The sequence below is a fragment of the Nanorana parkeri genome, unplaced genomic scaffold (genome assembly GCF_000935625.1).
Source record: "Nanorana parkeri isolate BGI_ZX_2015 unplaced genomic scaffold, ASM93562v1 scaffold1862, whole genome shotgun sequence".
Lineage (NCBI taxonomy): Eukaryota > Metazoa > Chordata > Amphibia > Anura > Dicroglossidae > Nanorana > Nanorana parkeri.
In genome coordinates, this window is record NW_017308130.1 from 52,135 (window position 1) to 66,234 (window position 14,100).

The 14,100-nt window shown below is 43.7% G+C and overlaps 1 protein-coding gene across 2 annotated transcripts in view; it reads left to right on the forward strand.

Moving 5' to 3' along the window:
• UBE2A (ubiquitin conjugating enzyme E2 A) overlaps nucleotides 1–10,517 on the forward strand; it is an 11,507-nt gene extending 990 nt beyond the window's left edge. The window contains exons 3-6 of one of the 2 annotated variants that reach the window (XM_018571903.1): nucleotides 5,121–5,146; nucleotides 8,429–8,518; nucleotides 9,934–10,022; nucleotides 10,111–10,517. In XM_018571903.1, the coding sequence (XP_018427405.1) occupies nucleotides 5,121–5,146; nucleotides 8,429–8,518; nucleotides 9,934–10,022; nucleotides 10,111–10,239 (334 nt within the window). In that variant the 3' untranslated portion in view covers nucleotides 10,240–10,517. The remainder of the gene's footprint in view (nucleotides 1–5,120; nucleotides 5,147–8,428; nucleotides 8,519–9,933; nucleotides 10,023–10,110) is intronic. The other variant, XM_018571904.1, reaches the window with a different exon arrangement.
• The last annotated feature ends 3,583 nt before the right edge of the window (nucleotides 10,518–14,100 follow it).

Consider the following 14,100-nt stretch of genomic DNA (forward strand, 5'->3'; position numbering starts at 1 on the left):
TGGGTAGGAGTGCCTTCATTAGGCCATGCTGGGGTCAGGTCATCAGATGTAGTTTATGGAAATCCCCCCCACATCCTTGGTTTAGAGTGCTATGCCTGAGATCAGGTGCAAATATGAGACCTTCTCCATTGGATTTGTATATGCCTGCCATCACTGGACTATGTCTGGGTAAGAGATGGCCCGGTACAGTTAATGGGGAACCCACCAACCTATTTGGGTAAGAGTGCCATCACTGGGCCATGTCAGGTTAAGAGGTCATCAATTAAAATCATATTGTGGAAACCGCACAAGGTGTAATGCAGCTATTGTGTGATGTGCACATTTTCATATTTTTTTTCTTTTTTGCGTTTTGTTCGTTTTTTCTTTTATATACACGGGGCTAATTTTACGTTCTTGGTTCCTTCTCTTGTTCCCAAGGAGTCATTCTTCTCCATTTTTGTTTAGTCATCCTGCCAATGTCTTGAATTCATTTTCTAGGGTGACGGGGCTTCCTGAGCAGCTAACTCTCTAACCAGACAAAAAGTTTTCTTTAGCTCTTGGCGCTAATGGCTGCCAGCTGAACAATCCACTTGCTGTTGCTCACTCAAAGTTTTCAACAGTTTATCACAGTTTTTTTACACAGACTTGAGGGGCTGCTCATCCAAGGCTCTGGGGCTTCCACCACGAACGTAGAAAACAAAAGGGAACAGAGCGCCACCTCAGTGTGTAAAATCGTTTATTACAATAAATAAAACAAGGGATAAAAGTACTCGCAAACAAACGTTTTCATCAGGCTTTAACAACAAACGAGAGGCCACACTGTCTGTTGACCCAACATGGTATCCCCCCCGACTATGTAACACGGTAGTATCCGGTCACATCACCGACCGCAGTCAGCCAAGATTGACGCGTTTCAGGGGCAAGCCCCCTTCCTCAGAATCATCCTAACCCTAAGGATTAGCGTAGTCACTAGGGATGTACCAATACTAGCATTGGTGCCGAGACCGAGTATTTAGGGGAGTACTCGCCCAAATGCTCCAATGCTTAGCCCGATACCCGAACTTCGGGTATCAGGAAGCCAGGCAGCGCGTCATTACATGCTGCCTGGCTTCCTGATTGGCCAGCAGGCCGGGCAGTGTGTAATGACTAGCAGCCTAGCTTCCTGATTGGCCAGCTTCCCGACCAATCAGGGAGCCGGGCAGTGTGTAATGACTAGCAGCCTAGCTTCCTGATTGGCCAGCAGGCCGGGCAGTGTGTAATGACTAGCAGCCTAGCTTCCTGATTGGCCAGCTTCCCGACCAATCAGGGAGCCGTATGGCGAGTCATTACCCACCCACAGGCATCCTGATTGGCCTGAAAGCCGGCTCCATGCTTCCTTGTCACCTGGTGACGAGGGAGCATAGAAGCAGCTTTTCTGGTAATTGGGAAGCCAGGTGGCGAGTCTTTACACGTTGTCCAGCTAATCGGGAAGCCAGGTGGCGAGTCATTACACGCCGACTGGCTTTCTTTATGGTACTTTCGGTATTGGCGAGTACCGGGGAAAAAAAATATCCGTACTCGATACCAGAAAACCGGTATTGGTGCATCCCTAGTTGTCATCCATTGTGGACTTCAAGCTGACATGCACAGTGCACTTAATGCCTGGTATCCACAGGGAGTGCAAGGCCTCATGGGATGTCCACTCCATTGTAAGGAGACGGACGTCAGAGTGTACGGTGTAAATGCAAAAAATAGAAGTGGCAGAGAGAAGGGACTTGGGTGTTCACAAAAAGGTAAGTATTGAGAGTCACATAAGTCTGAGTTGCTGCCCCATCCATTGCCCGGTGTCACACCTGAACTCCTGAAAGTGCATAGCCAAATATAACAAACGCATAACAGAGCCATGCGGTATAGGAAAACTATACTGTAAATAAAGTTGGGGTCAGCTGCCCTTCTATATGTATACACTTACCCAACTCATTGATCCCAACCTCAGACCAGCAGGCAACCTCCTTCAACTGCTACAGCTCTTTAGTCCACGATCCTAAGCTGGCATTATGTGGGGTACTGCACATGCACGGTTTTTCCCCCCTAAACCCTAATGGAGAAGCCAGTTAGTTGCAAGATTGCTGGTTTTAGTTCTCTCTTCTGGTGGAGGATGTTATTGGCAATTTTGATGTTGGATTGGGAGGTTGAGTGGGCACAGTATAGTAGTTAAAGTGGCACTAAACTCAATAGTTAACCTCTTGCCGTCCGCCCGTAGTAGAAAAACGGACGGACGGCACTGCTGCATCTGCGGGTTAATTTAACTCCTAACAAAAATTAATCTTATTTGTGTATCACTCGTTGTAGATCCTCAAATCATCTCTGAATTGGTGCTGACACTGTCCTTCTGGAGGGTGGCTATTTTTGTTCTCCATGGTCTGTGTGTGTGTTTATAAAGTAGCCATATAGTAGACTATAATCTCAATATAAATTAGTAAACTAAACATAAGATTGTAGTCCATCACAGGACGAGCTTGGAGCGGTGACTACTTTAAAGCACACACAGGGACCATGGGGAACAAAAGTAGCCACCCTCCAGAAGGAAGGACAGTGTCAGCACCAATTCAGAGATGATTTGAGGATCTACAGCTGAGTGATACACAAATAAGATACATTTATGTTAATAGTGAAGGTACATGGATGCATTTTTAAGATTTGACTCCTGAGTTTAGTGTCACTTTAAAGTATAGTACCATTTAAGAGGAATGTGGGTAATGGGGCTCTGGTATTTGACCCAGTTATACACTCAGGTTTGGGTGGGGTGGAGGTGGTGTATGATGCCAGGCAGTTCACAGGGGCAGACTACAAGTGACCTCTGATCCCTGACACACTATAAAGTGTTGGGCTCAGACAAAACCATAAAGCTACATGAAGTGATGCATCTCATTTCTTTTGTTAGTAACGCTGCCTAGCACCACAAATTAAAGGTAATACGTAAACGTAACTTTGAAGGCCTTTTCCATTATCACATGTAGTATGTCCTTAACAATAATCGGTCATAGGTGATTTATGAAAGTGGAAAACCCCTGGACTTTTGAGCCATGGAGCAGCCGCCCAAAATACAGCTTTAAGGTTGCTGCTGCACTCGGAGGGTTTTTAGCCTTTGTAAGCTCCGCTCAGCTTAGCTACCACCTCGGAAAGTTCCATTTTTGTTCTAAAAAAGAAAATCTTGTTTTACACTGTCATCGTTCTGAGAGACTAGACATGTCATCTCTTAGGGCTGGTGCGCACCAAGGTGATTTATCACGCAAAACACAGATTCACAGTGAAGGCTGTTCACACCTTTTGCATTGCGCGGATGAAATCGCCTGTCACGCGCAAAGGTACAGGAGCTAATTTCGGCAGTTGTCGCACAGGTTTTGGTCCCATAGACATCTCCATGCATTGAAAATCGTGTGGTTTTCAAAGCAAAATTGCCCCCCAAAAAAGTGCGACAAATGTGTGAAAACTATTTCGCCCAGGTGTGACCCTGTCCTTATTCACTGATACCGGTGCTAAATGGTTATTCTAAATTGGCTAGGATGGTGGCTGTCATGCATGCAAATGTAGAGATGTGCGTTTCCAGTGCTGGTTCATGATCCAGAACTGAAAAGAATTTGCATGTTTGCTTATCCTGCCATGTTTCAGGCCTTATTTGCCTACATTTGGCATTCAGCATGTTAGAATATCCCCTGAACACAAAGGTGATGTATAGATAGCAGACACCACAGGGTGTGTTCAGAGCCCTCCCTTCAATATAAAGTGGTCGTCTGCTGCATGTCTCTTTATAAACATCCACGTGGGCTCAACAACAACCTCCCCCTCCCCCCATTATTGCCTTTGCAACCTATGTGTTTTGGGCCATAACTTGCATACAGAGTGTAAACTGTAAGGTCTGTCTTCCCCCAAAGCTAGTCTGGCGAATGGAGATTCCAGAGGTAAGATCGCCCTATGGTAGCTCGTGTGACTGACTCTTCTCACGTTATGTCTGAATTTACCAGTTATGTGTTTGTTTTACTTTATGAGAAATTCTTCAGCATAGTGTGACACTGTGACTTGACTTTTATTGGCCACAGTAGTTGAGCAGAACGGGGAGATCTGGTGGTTAAGAAATATGACTAGCCATTGTTTAAATGAAATTGCTCGCAATCATGCAAACTGAAAGCCAATTTTGGGTGGTTGGCTAGTAAATGCTACAAGATGCCACAAAGTGTTCTGAAACATTCAAATGTCCAGCCAAACATTTTGTTTTCTTGGATACAATGGGGAAGGGTTAGAACCCCTATCAGAATTTTACTGAGGTCTGGGGTTCTCACTTCCTTGTCTAATGACACTGTTTACCAGATATCGAACGCCATCTTCAGGGTTAGTTCACACCATAAGCAGTGCGCTCCCGTCCGATTCTGGCCGGAACGCACTGCCTGGCATTGTGGCCGGCTCACATTTTTGCTGGGCTGGAGGGGGCGTGACGGGCCATTGAAGTGAATGGCACCGTAGCAACGCCCTCCGGCCGCAATGCGATCACCCGCACGGATTCGCACGGCAACATTGCTTTAAGCACTATTTTGATCGCACCAGACTGCACTGCAGGCACAGCAAAAAAGTGAGCCGGCCACAATGCAAGGCAGTGCGTTCCAGACAGAATCGGACTGGAACGCACTGCTTATGGTGTGAACTAACCCTTACAGCTAATCTGATCAATATCAGATCAATATCAAAGTAAAAGTGGAGGGTACAAAGTGGGGACAAGCAGTCCTCTTAAACATAGCATGCAGAATCCAAGCCTAAAGATCTTTAACCCTTTGCCAGGACAGTGTTTTAAATCTAGTTAACTGATAATGAGATGTGACAGCATGGTACAGACAGGGTTAGTTATAGTTAAAAGGCTCCTTAACACTATGAGGGGAGGGGGGGTGAAGAGGGGGGCTAGGTAGGATTTTGAAGTCAGACTAAAGCACTTAATGTAATCTGCAATTATTTTTTTTTAAAGTTGTGCAATGTGAATAGGAACACACAACAAATAGAAATGTAGGTGTCTTAATTTGGCTGCAAAAGTGGAAATACACTTTAAGACAATTGTTAAAGAAAAGTTTTGTAAGTGTTAATTTGTATTTTCTTTTTTTTTTTTTCCTCCATAGGCCAGAGGGAACACCATTTGAAGACGGTGAGTAATGACTAGGGTTGCATTGTATAGACCAGTTTTGATGTGAGGCTTGCTTGAGCATGTTCTTGCCACCTTATGCTTTTAATAGTTACATGCAGCTACGTTTACACTTTGAACTTATCAATTTTCTTATCAAATTGTAAAGAACTTGATTTTTATGCATTGTACAATTAGTTACGCTGTACATTTGGGGGAAAAATAAATTGCAATCTTATATACCCTTTTTTTTTCCCCACAAAACAAATGTATTTTTAACCTTGCGGGTTTAGTACTTTGAAAGTGCCAGCAGATGTTAGGTGGTCTCCTCCAACATGGGCATTTTGATTCAGATTGGGTGACCATCACATGTGCCTTCCATTTAAGATGGACATCCCTACCCAATGTTGATGTGGGTTGTTGAGGCAAGTGGCCATGTTACATAATCATTGTTTCCCTTAGGCTGGCCATAGAAGACTTGATAAAAGCAAGCAGTGTTTTACACATTGATCCTTAGCCCTCGTTCACACCTGAACGTTTTGTAGCGCGTTCTACGCTCGACGAACGCTCTACAAAACGCTCAAAAATATAAATCCCATTGTATTCAATGGTCTCGTTCCCACCTTGGCGTATTTCCGGACGTCCCTAACGCGCTTCAAAACGGCCCACGCCTGAAAAGGTACATGTACTACTTTGGGCCGTTTTGTTGCGCGTTTCCATTGGGATACAGCCAAGTAGCCTTCGGAAACGCGCAACTTTTTTACCGTGAATCGCGGTAAAATAATAAACGCGTGACGGTCGCGCGACAGACGCGCATATGCAATACGCCTAGGTGTGAACGAGACCTAATATATCCTAGTTTCTGAGGTGGTGGAGAGTGACGTGTTCCTTAGGAGGTTGGAGACATTTTGTCTTCTGATCATTCTCTTTGAAGGAGAATGAAGTATCACCAGAATGGCTCCAGTTGCTCATTCAGCAAGGATTACTAGTGATCCTCCCACTGATTGTGCTTCAGGAGGTGTCTGTGGTCAGAGCCAAGGTCTAGGTCATTTAGATATGTGGCCTTTTACCCAAGCTGGACCTCCTGTATTGTATGATCAGTGTACCAGCCTTCTATAAAAGCCCTTTGTTTCACTAGGTGTGAATTCTATGACCACACAAAGCGAAGTGATATGTGTCATTGGGAGTGTTTTATAGAGACTGGCAGCATTTTTCTGAATCCTGGGGTCTCAGAGCTTCATGTGATGTAGCATGGCTGTTTATTGCCACTTCATAATTATTTCAGCCAACACTTGATTTATGATAAGCATTGAAAATTGCAATCGATATGTTTCCACTTTCCTGATTAGTTTGTGTTCTTTCCAGTGAGCTAATTTTTCCTTTTGTATTGCCATAGTAACCTTCGATTGTATTACTCACTTGGGAGGTCTGCGTATTGACTTCTAACCATGGCTTACTTTCTTCCTTCAGTTTAAAGCTGTCGTGGATAATAAATCGTACCTTGTAAAGTGCTATTTAAGAATAGAGGTCCCTAAGAACAATGTCTTTTTATCCTACATTTGTCAGATCTAAGCAGAATCTAAAGTGTGTTTTGTGCTAATAAGCTCTCTGATGTTATAATAATAAAGAGAAAGCGTCTTCTCAGTAAATGCACATTGATTTATTATTGTGGGGGCCCCTTATTGTGACTGTGTGCCATGTCCATGCAGAGCAAAGCCACAGATGATTGACTTTAATGCAGACCTTCACAGAGACAAACACTTGTCTCCGATTCGGTTCTCTGGTACTTGATTAGTTCATGCTCTGAGACCTTTTCTTTTTCCCACGGTCAGCTGTTCGTTTCACCTCCATGTCCTGCCATGATCAGCTTTCACTCGCCATCCTTCAGGATTGTTTTCCTGCATTTGACATGCGATGGGGACACATGTCAAAAGCAAGTCAGCAGTACACGTGGCAACACAGAGACTACATGTCATCTGCTTTGCATTTAGCTGTGTTTTTATTTGGACTCGGTATGTCCTATGAAGGTGCATTTAAATTCCAGGCAAAGCAGGTCCAATGCAGCCTTTTCTTGTCAATCACTGCGTTTTTCTTTCTGAACGCAGCTGCATATGTTTGAATGGAGAATAAAGTATGTGACTAGAACACCCATCACTGTGAATCCTTATTCACCCTGGTTCACAACCAGAGCTACTTACACCACAAACCCCATCAGTATGGGTCCGTATTAGGCTGCCAGTGAGCCTCCAGTTTCTTTTCTCAAAGACCATGATCAGCTCCCACTCTAACTCCTCTCCCGGTGATCTAGGATCTGTTCCAATGTATCACTCAACAAAATTATTCAGCCAAAAATAAACTGAATGGACACACTTGTTAGTATTTCTCTGATGTACTTTGTACGCTTAGAATGGAGCTCTACTCTAAGCCGATCTTCAGTTTTTAGAGTCTGTGCTGGTCGTCTTGAAAGATTCTCCTTTCTCAGTAATGTCCTGTTACAGGTCATGCTGCCTCAGCCATGTTGGAAATCTTTAAACTTGGCATTAGCAGATAAATGTGCCGTGGGCTGTGTGCCGAGTATAAAACGCAGTACCCATACCCACTACTAAGACGCAATCTGACACGTGTAGCCAGAGTGTGCGCTGTATTGTTTGTTCAAGAAATGTGAATTAGTTCAAATGTATCTGAAGCTTGAATGTTTGATTTTTGGATACAGTAGGGGGTGTTAAATTCATAAAGACACAACAGGAGGTGAGAGAAAATCTCTCCAAGTTGAGAAAGAAGTTGGAAATCTTCTTCTGGGAAATCCATGTTTTCTATTTGTTTATGAAAATTTTCTAAGTATAGTTATAACGTTTACAGACGCTGGACAAAAGGTTTGTTCAACTATCATTAGTCCTGCGTTCAGTGATTTACCCCTGGCAAAGTGATTCTTGGCTCCTAAAGTAGTCTGTATTATTTGTTCAACCCTGAATCATCCTTCAGGAGTCGTCTGCACCTTTTAATTAGTTTTGTGCTGAAAACCAAAGGCAATAAACGTTTTCCAGATTGTCCTTGTGGAGAGCAGTGTGACTGGGTCGCTGGTTTACCATGTATGTACATTTGATGCGTGATTACATAAGAGACACACAGAACAAAGTGCTTGCATTTGATACTTTGCTCTTTGCTCAGTTTTGTTAAATGGAGTCATTATCTTCACATATAAGCTTGTGCTGGTTTACCTGCTTATAGCTTGGCGTTGGCTCTGAAATGACTGTATGGCAGCTACTTTTATGACGTATTTCATGTTTCTTTCCTTTTCTTTCTTAGGAACATTTAAACTAACAATAGAATTCACAGAAGAATATCCAAATAAACCACCTACAGTTCGATTTGTATCTAAAATGTTTCACCCTAATGGTAAGTATAGGTGTATTATTCAACTGTGCAGTTGTTGCGTGACTATAGCTTTCAAGGAGAAGTATGAGGCGAGTGATTTGCACTCATCCTCATAGTTCAAGCCGACCTGTGACAAAGAAACTGTCGCACGTCGGTTCTATAGATCGGGAAGTGAGCAAACACATACCGTCGCTCGCTCACTTTCCGATCATCTCCATGCAGAGAGAGGTGACTGTCAGTCACCGCTCCCCTCAGGTATATCCCTCTCTCTCTCTGATCCTCCAGCACTAACGGGAGTGGCTGGGCTCAACTGGCTCTGCCTTTAGATAGGCAGAGCCAGCTGTCGCACACGCAGCTGAGTGGATCTCAACAATATTGTCGGGATCTGTCCCGACTGTGGTGCTCTCAGTATATCGCGGGCAGTGGTTCGCTATACTGAGCTTTGGGTCATGGGAGGAGGTTAGTATATTTTCTCCCGTGAGCCTAAAGAGAACTGTGGGGAAAACACCCCATAGTTCTTTTAAATATTCCAGCTCTCAAGATCAGATGGTTTGAGGATGAGACACAGATTGTGTTTCTGACATCTTGATATTGTACATTATCTTGCTTGCGGTACTCTCCCATAAACGCCCAAAACTGATCTGTGTAAGTCTGATGGAAGAAAACGCAGTTGGTCTGGGCCCGTGTCACACTATCCCCTTATTTCTAATGATTATGTTGCTGTATATCTCGCACTGCGCAAAAACTTTATTACGACGTGTCTGAATGCGGAAGTTCCTCTAAGAATACAACATGCGTTACCAGAATCTGTTTAGTTTCATTTTTATGTAGAGTAGGCTCCATTTTATAAATGATTTTATAGAACTATACTGTATATACATGTTCTTCATTTCACAATTGGTATTATGTATAGTTTAAAACTAAGCGAAGGAAGGAAAAATATTCATTCTCCATTTGTAATTAGTTGTCAGAATAGTTGCAGAATCCCCCCTGCATTTGATGTGTGTTATATGCACCCTTTTTCTATGCGGTGCGTTTCAAATCTTTAGAAATCTGTTGCCATGTGTTTCTGTAAGTAAAATTCAGCCCATTAGGGATGCACCAATACCAGTATTTTGTTATCTAGTACTGCTATTTTTTTTCCGGTACTCCATGTCTCCATGATCTCTCGTCAATTGTGACGAGAGAGCATGCAGCCGGCCAACCATGAAGCCGGGCAGTGTGCAATGAGACGCTGCCCTGCTTCCTTATTCCGGAAGTATCGGGCTAGGCATCGGAGCATTTGGGCAAGTACTTGCCCAAATACTCAGCACCAATACTAGTATTGGTGCATCCTTAGTGCCCATAAAGCAAAACCCTTCTGAAGGCCGTTGCTGTGTGAATGAAAGCCACAGTGTAATATTTTGTCACTAACCCTTTCTTTTCCTGTGTTTTAGTGTACGCTGATGGCAGTATATGTTTGGACATTCTTCAGAATCGTTGGAGTCCAACTTATGACGTGTCTTCAATTTTAACCTCTATACAGGTAGGACGAGTCAGGCTTAGTTGTGTTGATGACCCTGCCATGTGCTTTTTAGTGTATGCAGCTTCAACTCTTTCTCTTCTACTTCCAGTCCCTGCTGGATGAACCAAATCCAAACAGTCCGGCAAATAGCCAGGCAGCACAGCTGTACCAGGAAAACAAGCGAGAATATGAGAAAAGAGTTTCTGCAATAGTGGAACAAAGCTGGCGTGACTGTTGACCCTTGCCCTTGTATATGAACACTCTGACCATGAGGAAAATATATATATGAAGTGTTTGGGTGATCTTCCTCTTGCTAGAACCTTTACATTTACATCGACTGCAAATGGCTGTTGTGCTGTCGCCACCTTCCTTGGCCCCCAGCTGATGCTTGCCCCCCACCTTTTGGACACCTGAAAGCATTTGTGTTGAAATCAAATGTACCATACGTGGGTTACTTGCAAAACCTTTTCCTTTACTTCCTTCTGTGGTCCACAATTGTTCACTGTTGTAGGTTGTGAGAAAATCATCCGCAGTCTATCTGAAGAGCAATGGATAGACAGATTGTATTCATCCCAAGATACAAGGACATCAAGTCAGCAGTGCTGGTGATTGGCAGAGAAAATGATTATTATTTTTTAGGTTTTATTTTGATTCGTTTTACAGGGTGTTTTTTGCAGGTTAGATTGATAGAAAATGAAAGTTGTTCAGAGTTGAAGTGGAATTCCCCTTCTAGTCATAGATAGCATGGGAAAGGGTAAACCTCTCCAATTCTATTGCGGTCTTAGACCGCAATATTCCCTCGCTTCCAATCCCAATCATGGTTGTTGCTGGTAGAGAGAGGTGAAGTCCAATCATTTTAGTGTTGTCACTAGAACAGGAGCTGTGGGGAAATGTTATATTGGGGATACTTCCTCCTGTCACAAGTTGGTCTGCCCTCTTACTGTAGAGAATTCCTCTTGATTCTAGTCTTGTCTCGGGGATATGAAGTGAGTGTGGAACTTCCCAATGGTGACACATACTACAATAAATACCTGAGAGGTTCTTAGCTCCACCCACCCTTTTCAGAAAAACTTACCTGATGTTCAACATTTCTTCCTCCTTAAGAAAGTGGAAAAGTTGTAACACCACAAAGGTGGTGTATTCATCAGACTGAAATCAATCTGATGGTCAGAAAGATGGTCCTGCTCGAGTTTGCTATAGTATGTTGATGGCCAGAAAGAATTCTATCTTTTTAATGTACTGTGCTGAAGCTTTCACCTTTTATAATGGGACACATTTTATTTCAGCCAATCATTGGACTAATCTAAAAAAAAAAAGCTAAATGGCTTCACTATAAATGTAACTGACTGATCTCTGTAGAAACATAATATCTGAATTCTGTGCTTGCTTTTTTTTCCCTTTTAAGTTCCACTTGGTTACATCTACATAGCTAATACTGACCCTGCTTCATTTTGTACAAGTAACCCATGTAAGACTGTACATCATATACACTTGTAAATAAAAAAGAAAATAACCTATCTGTGTCTATGGAACATGATGACTGAGGAATGATGGGCAGTGAGGGCACCATGCTGCCAGTGAGCGCCACCTTTCCCAAGCACTGCAACTGTGTATGAGGAGATTTACAATAGGGGTTAGGAATCTCCTATATGTCAGCTAAGAGCAGGAGGGAAGAACATAATTTTGAGGCATTGCCAAGTCAAAATGATCCAATCCAGTGGTATGGTTCAGTGAAACATAATTTGGAACAGTGCTTGCGAAGTAAGTAAAAGCTTGTTTTCAGTGCGCATTGCGACACATGCTTTTTCATTGAGCCCAGAGGAAAAATGCACCAGGCAAAAATAAGCGTGTGCGTGTTTCCAGCATTATGTACAATTCAAGACAGCGAGGGAACTTTGGAAGGTTGTCATTGCTGTCTTCAGAGAAGAACCAATGACCAGGACAGGAAGCAAGATAAAATTGTGCCAGTGGGGACAAAATCCTAAAACCCTTCCCAAGCTAAAAGAAAATGCTGTGGTGGGGCTCTGCAGTGTTGCTGTAAAGTGTTCACAGGTAAGTCGGCTTGTGTGCATGTTTTCAGTCAGTTACAACATCTGGTGACCTTATCTCAGACTGAGCAAGACAGGGCAGCTGTAAACATTGTACTTTACAGTAGAATTTCTGCAGCTGCACTTTGCCTACACCGGATTCCATGATGACTTCAGTGTAATCCAAAGCCGGAGTGGGTGGTATTTGCCTCGGACTCTAATGCTCTGGGAGGCAAGAAGAGCGTGCCTTGGCTCTGTCACATTTCAGGAATGCTCTGCTGCAAAGGTACTTTTTAATACACAATGCTTTGTCCAGATTTTCAGCATAGTTTTGCAGTTGACTTATTGTAACCTGAAAATGCAGAATACATAATTGAATCAGTGACGTTAGACCGATATGCAAACTAATTGATGCTGTTTGATCTACTTAAAGGAGAACTATGAGGCGAGTGAAAAATCACTCATCCTTATAGTTCGAGCTGACGTGTGATAATGAAACTGTGACACGTCGGCTCAATAGATCAGGAAGTGATCGAACGCATACTGTCGCTCGCTCACTTTCCGATCATCTCCTGGCAGAGAGCTGTGACTGTCGGTCACCAGTCCCACAGGATACCCCCCCTCCCTGCTCCAAACCTCCAGCACTGAGTGGAGGAACGGATGGGGGAGGGGGCCCGTACAGCTGGCTCGGCCTCTAGATAGGCAGAGCCAGCTATCACGCAGCTGGGTGGATCTCAACAGCATTGTTGGGATCTGTCCCGGCTGCAGCACTCTCAGTATACCGCGAGCTGTAGCTCATGATATACTGAACTTTGAGTCATGGGAGGAGGTTAGTATATGTCCTCCTGTGACCCTTAAGAGAGCTATGGGGAAAACCACTTACCCCATGATTCTCTTTTAAGGATGACTAACATTATTGTGATGCTGTATAGGCTGGCTAACAAAACTAGATGGATGGAGGAAAAAAACTGATGGGCCATCAGTTTCAGTGACTACCTGATTCTCTCCCCGATAGGATTATCTTTGAAGAGTCAGTCTTCTACCTTTACTTCACAATTAAGAGTCAGTTTTGGCTCTTAAGGGGTTCACCACACTGCAACTGGAGGATCAGCTGTGTCTATAAGGATTGTAACAGATCCTGACATGCCCTTGCCTCCTTCCAAGGTTTACCAGACTTGTCTATGTTTGGAATTATGTCAAATGGTAATCTACCCCCACGTTGATTGTCAGTGGCTCACCTTCACAGTAAAACCACTGGGGAAGCGGAGAGCATTCAAGGATCCTACTGATAAGTGGATACAAACCCTCTCTAACTCAGTTCTCACTCCTGGGCCATGCCCTTTGCGGGTCATGACTTTTAATTTTGTCAAAGAATGCTCAGAATTCCTTAAGAGATCCCTCCAGTGCAGCAGTGGCTCCTTCACTAATGGGGTGTGCCAACCAGATGGCTGAAGCTTTAGACCCTTTTCACACCAGGGGGACAGTGGTTCAGCGAGCTTTACGTGCATGTTTTTGTTTCAGAGGTGTTGTCTGTTCATATGTAATAGATTTTTAAGGTGTGCTTTCAGTTGTCCAATGAAATGCGGTCTCAGCTGAAAAAACATGCTAAAAACGCTGATCTTTGTGTTTCCATTGAAGTCTATGGAGCTGAACGAACTAATAAGTGCCACAAAAGAAGCTCGGACTATTTCACACAGGTGTATTCTTACGCACGTTTGCGTGAAGGGCCCCCATAGGAATACATGGGATTTTAATTTGCATGCGTTTCAGTGTGGCAAAACACCCCGGTGTGAATGGGGCCTTATGCTTCAGCTGCGATGACCTACTGGGAGCATTGCCTTCTCAATAACTATGCGCAAAGTACTCTAAGTGGTGAGCTGTAGACCTTGTGTCCAATGAGCCCCTGGTCTTCAAGGGACAATGTCTCTTCGGGCCGACCCTAGATATTATCAAGGATGCCACTGGAGGCAAGAGCACCCAGCTGCCTCAGTGTCAGAAGCCTAATGTAAGGTCTGGCCTCCCTAAAACTACCGGGTACAAAGCCTGCTGAACTCTCAGAAAAGTCTTGAACA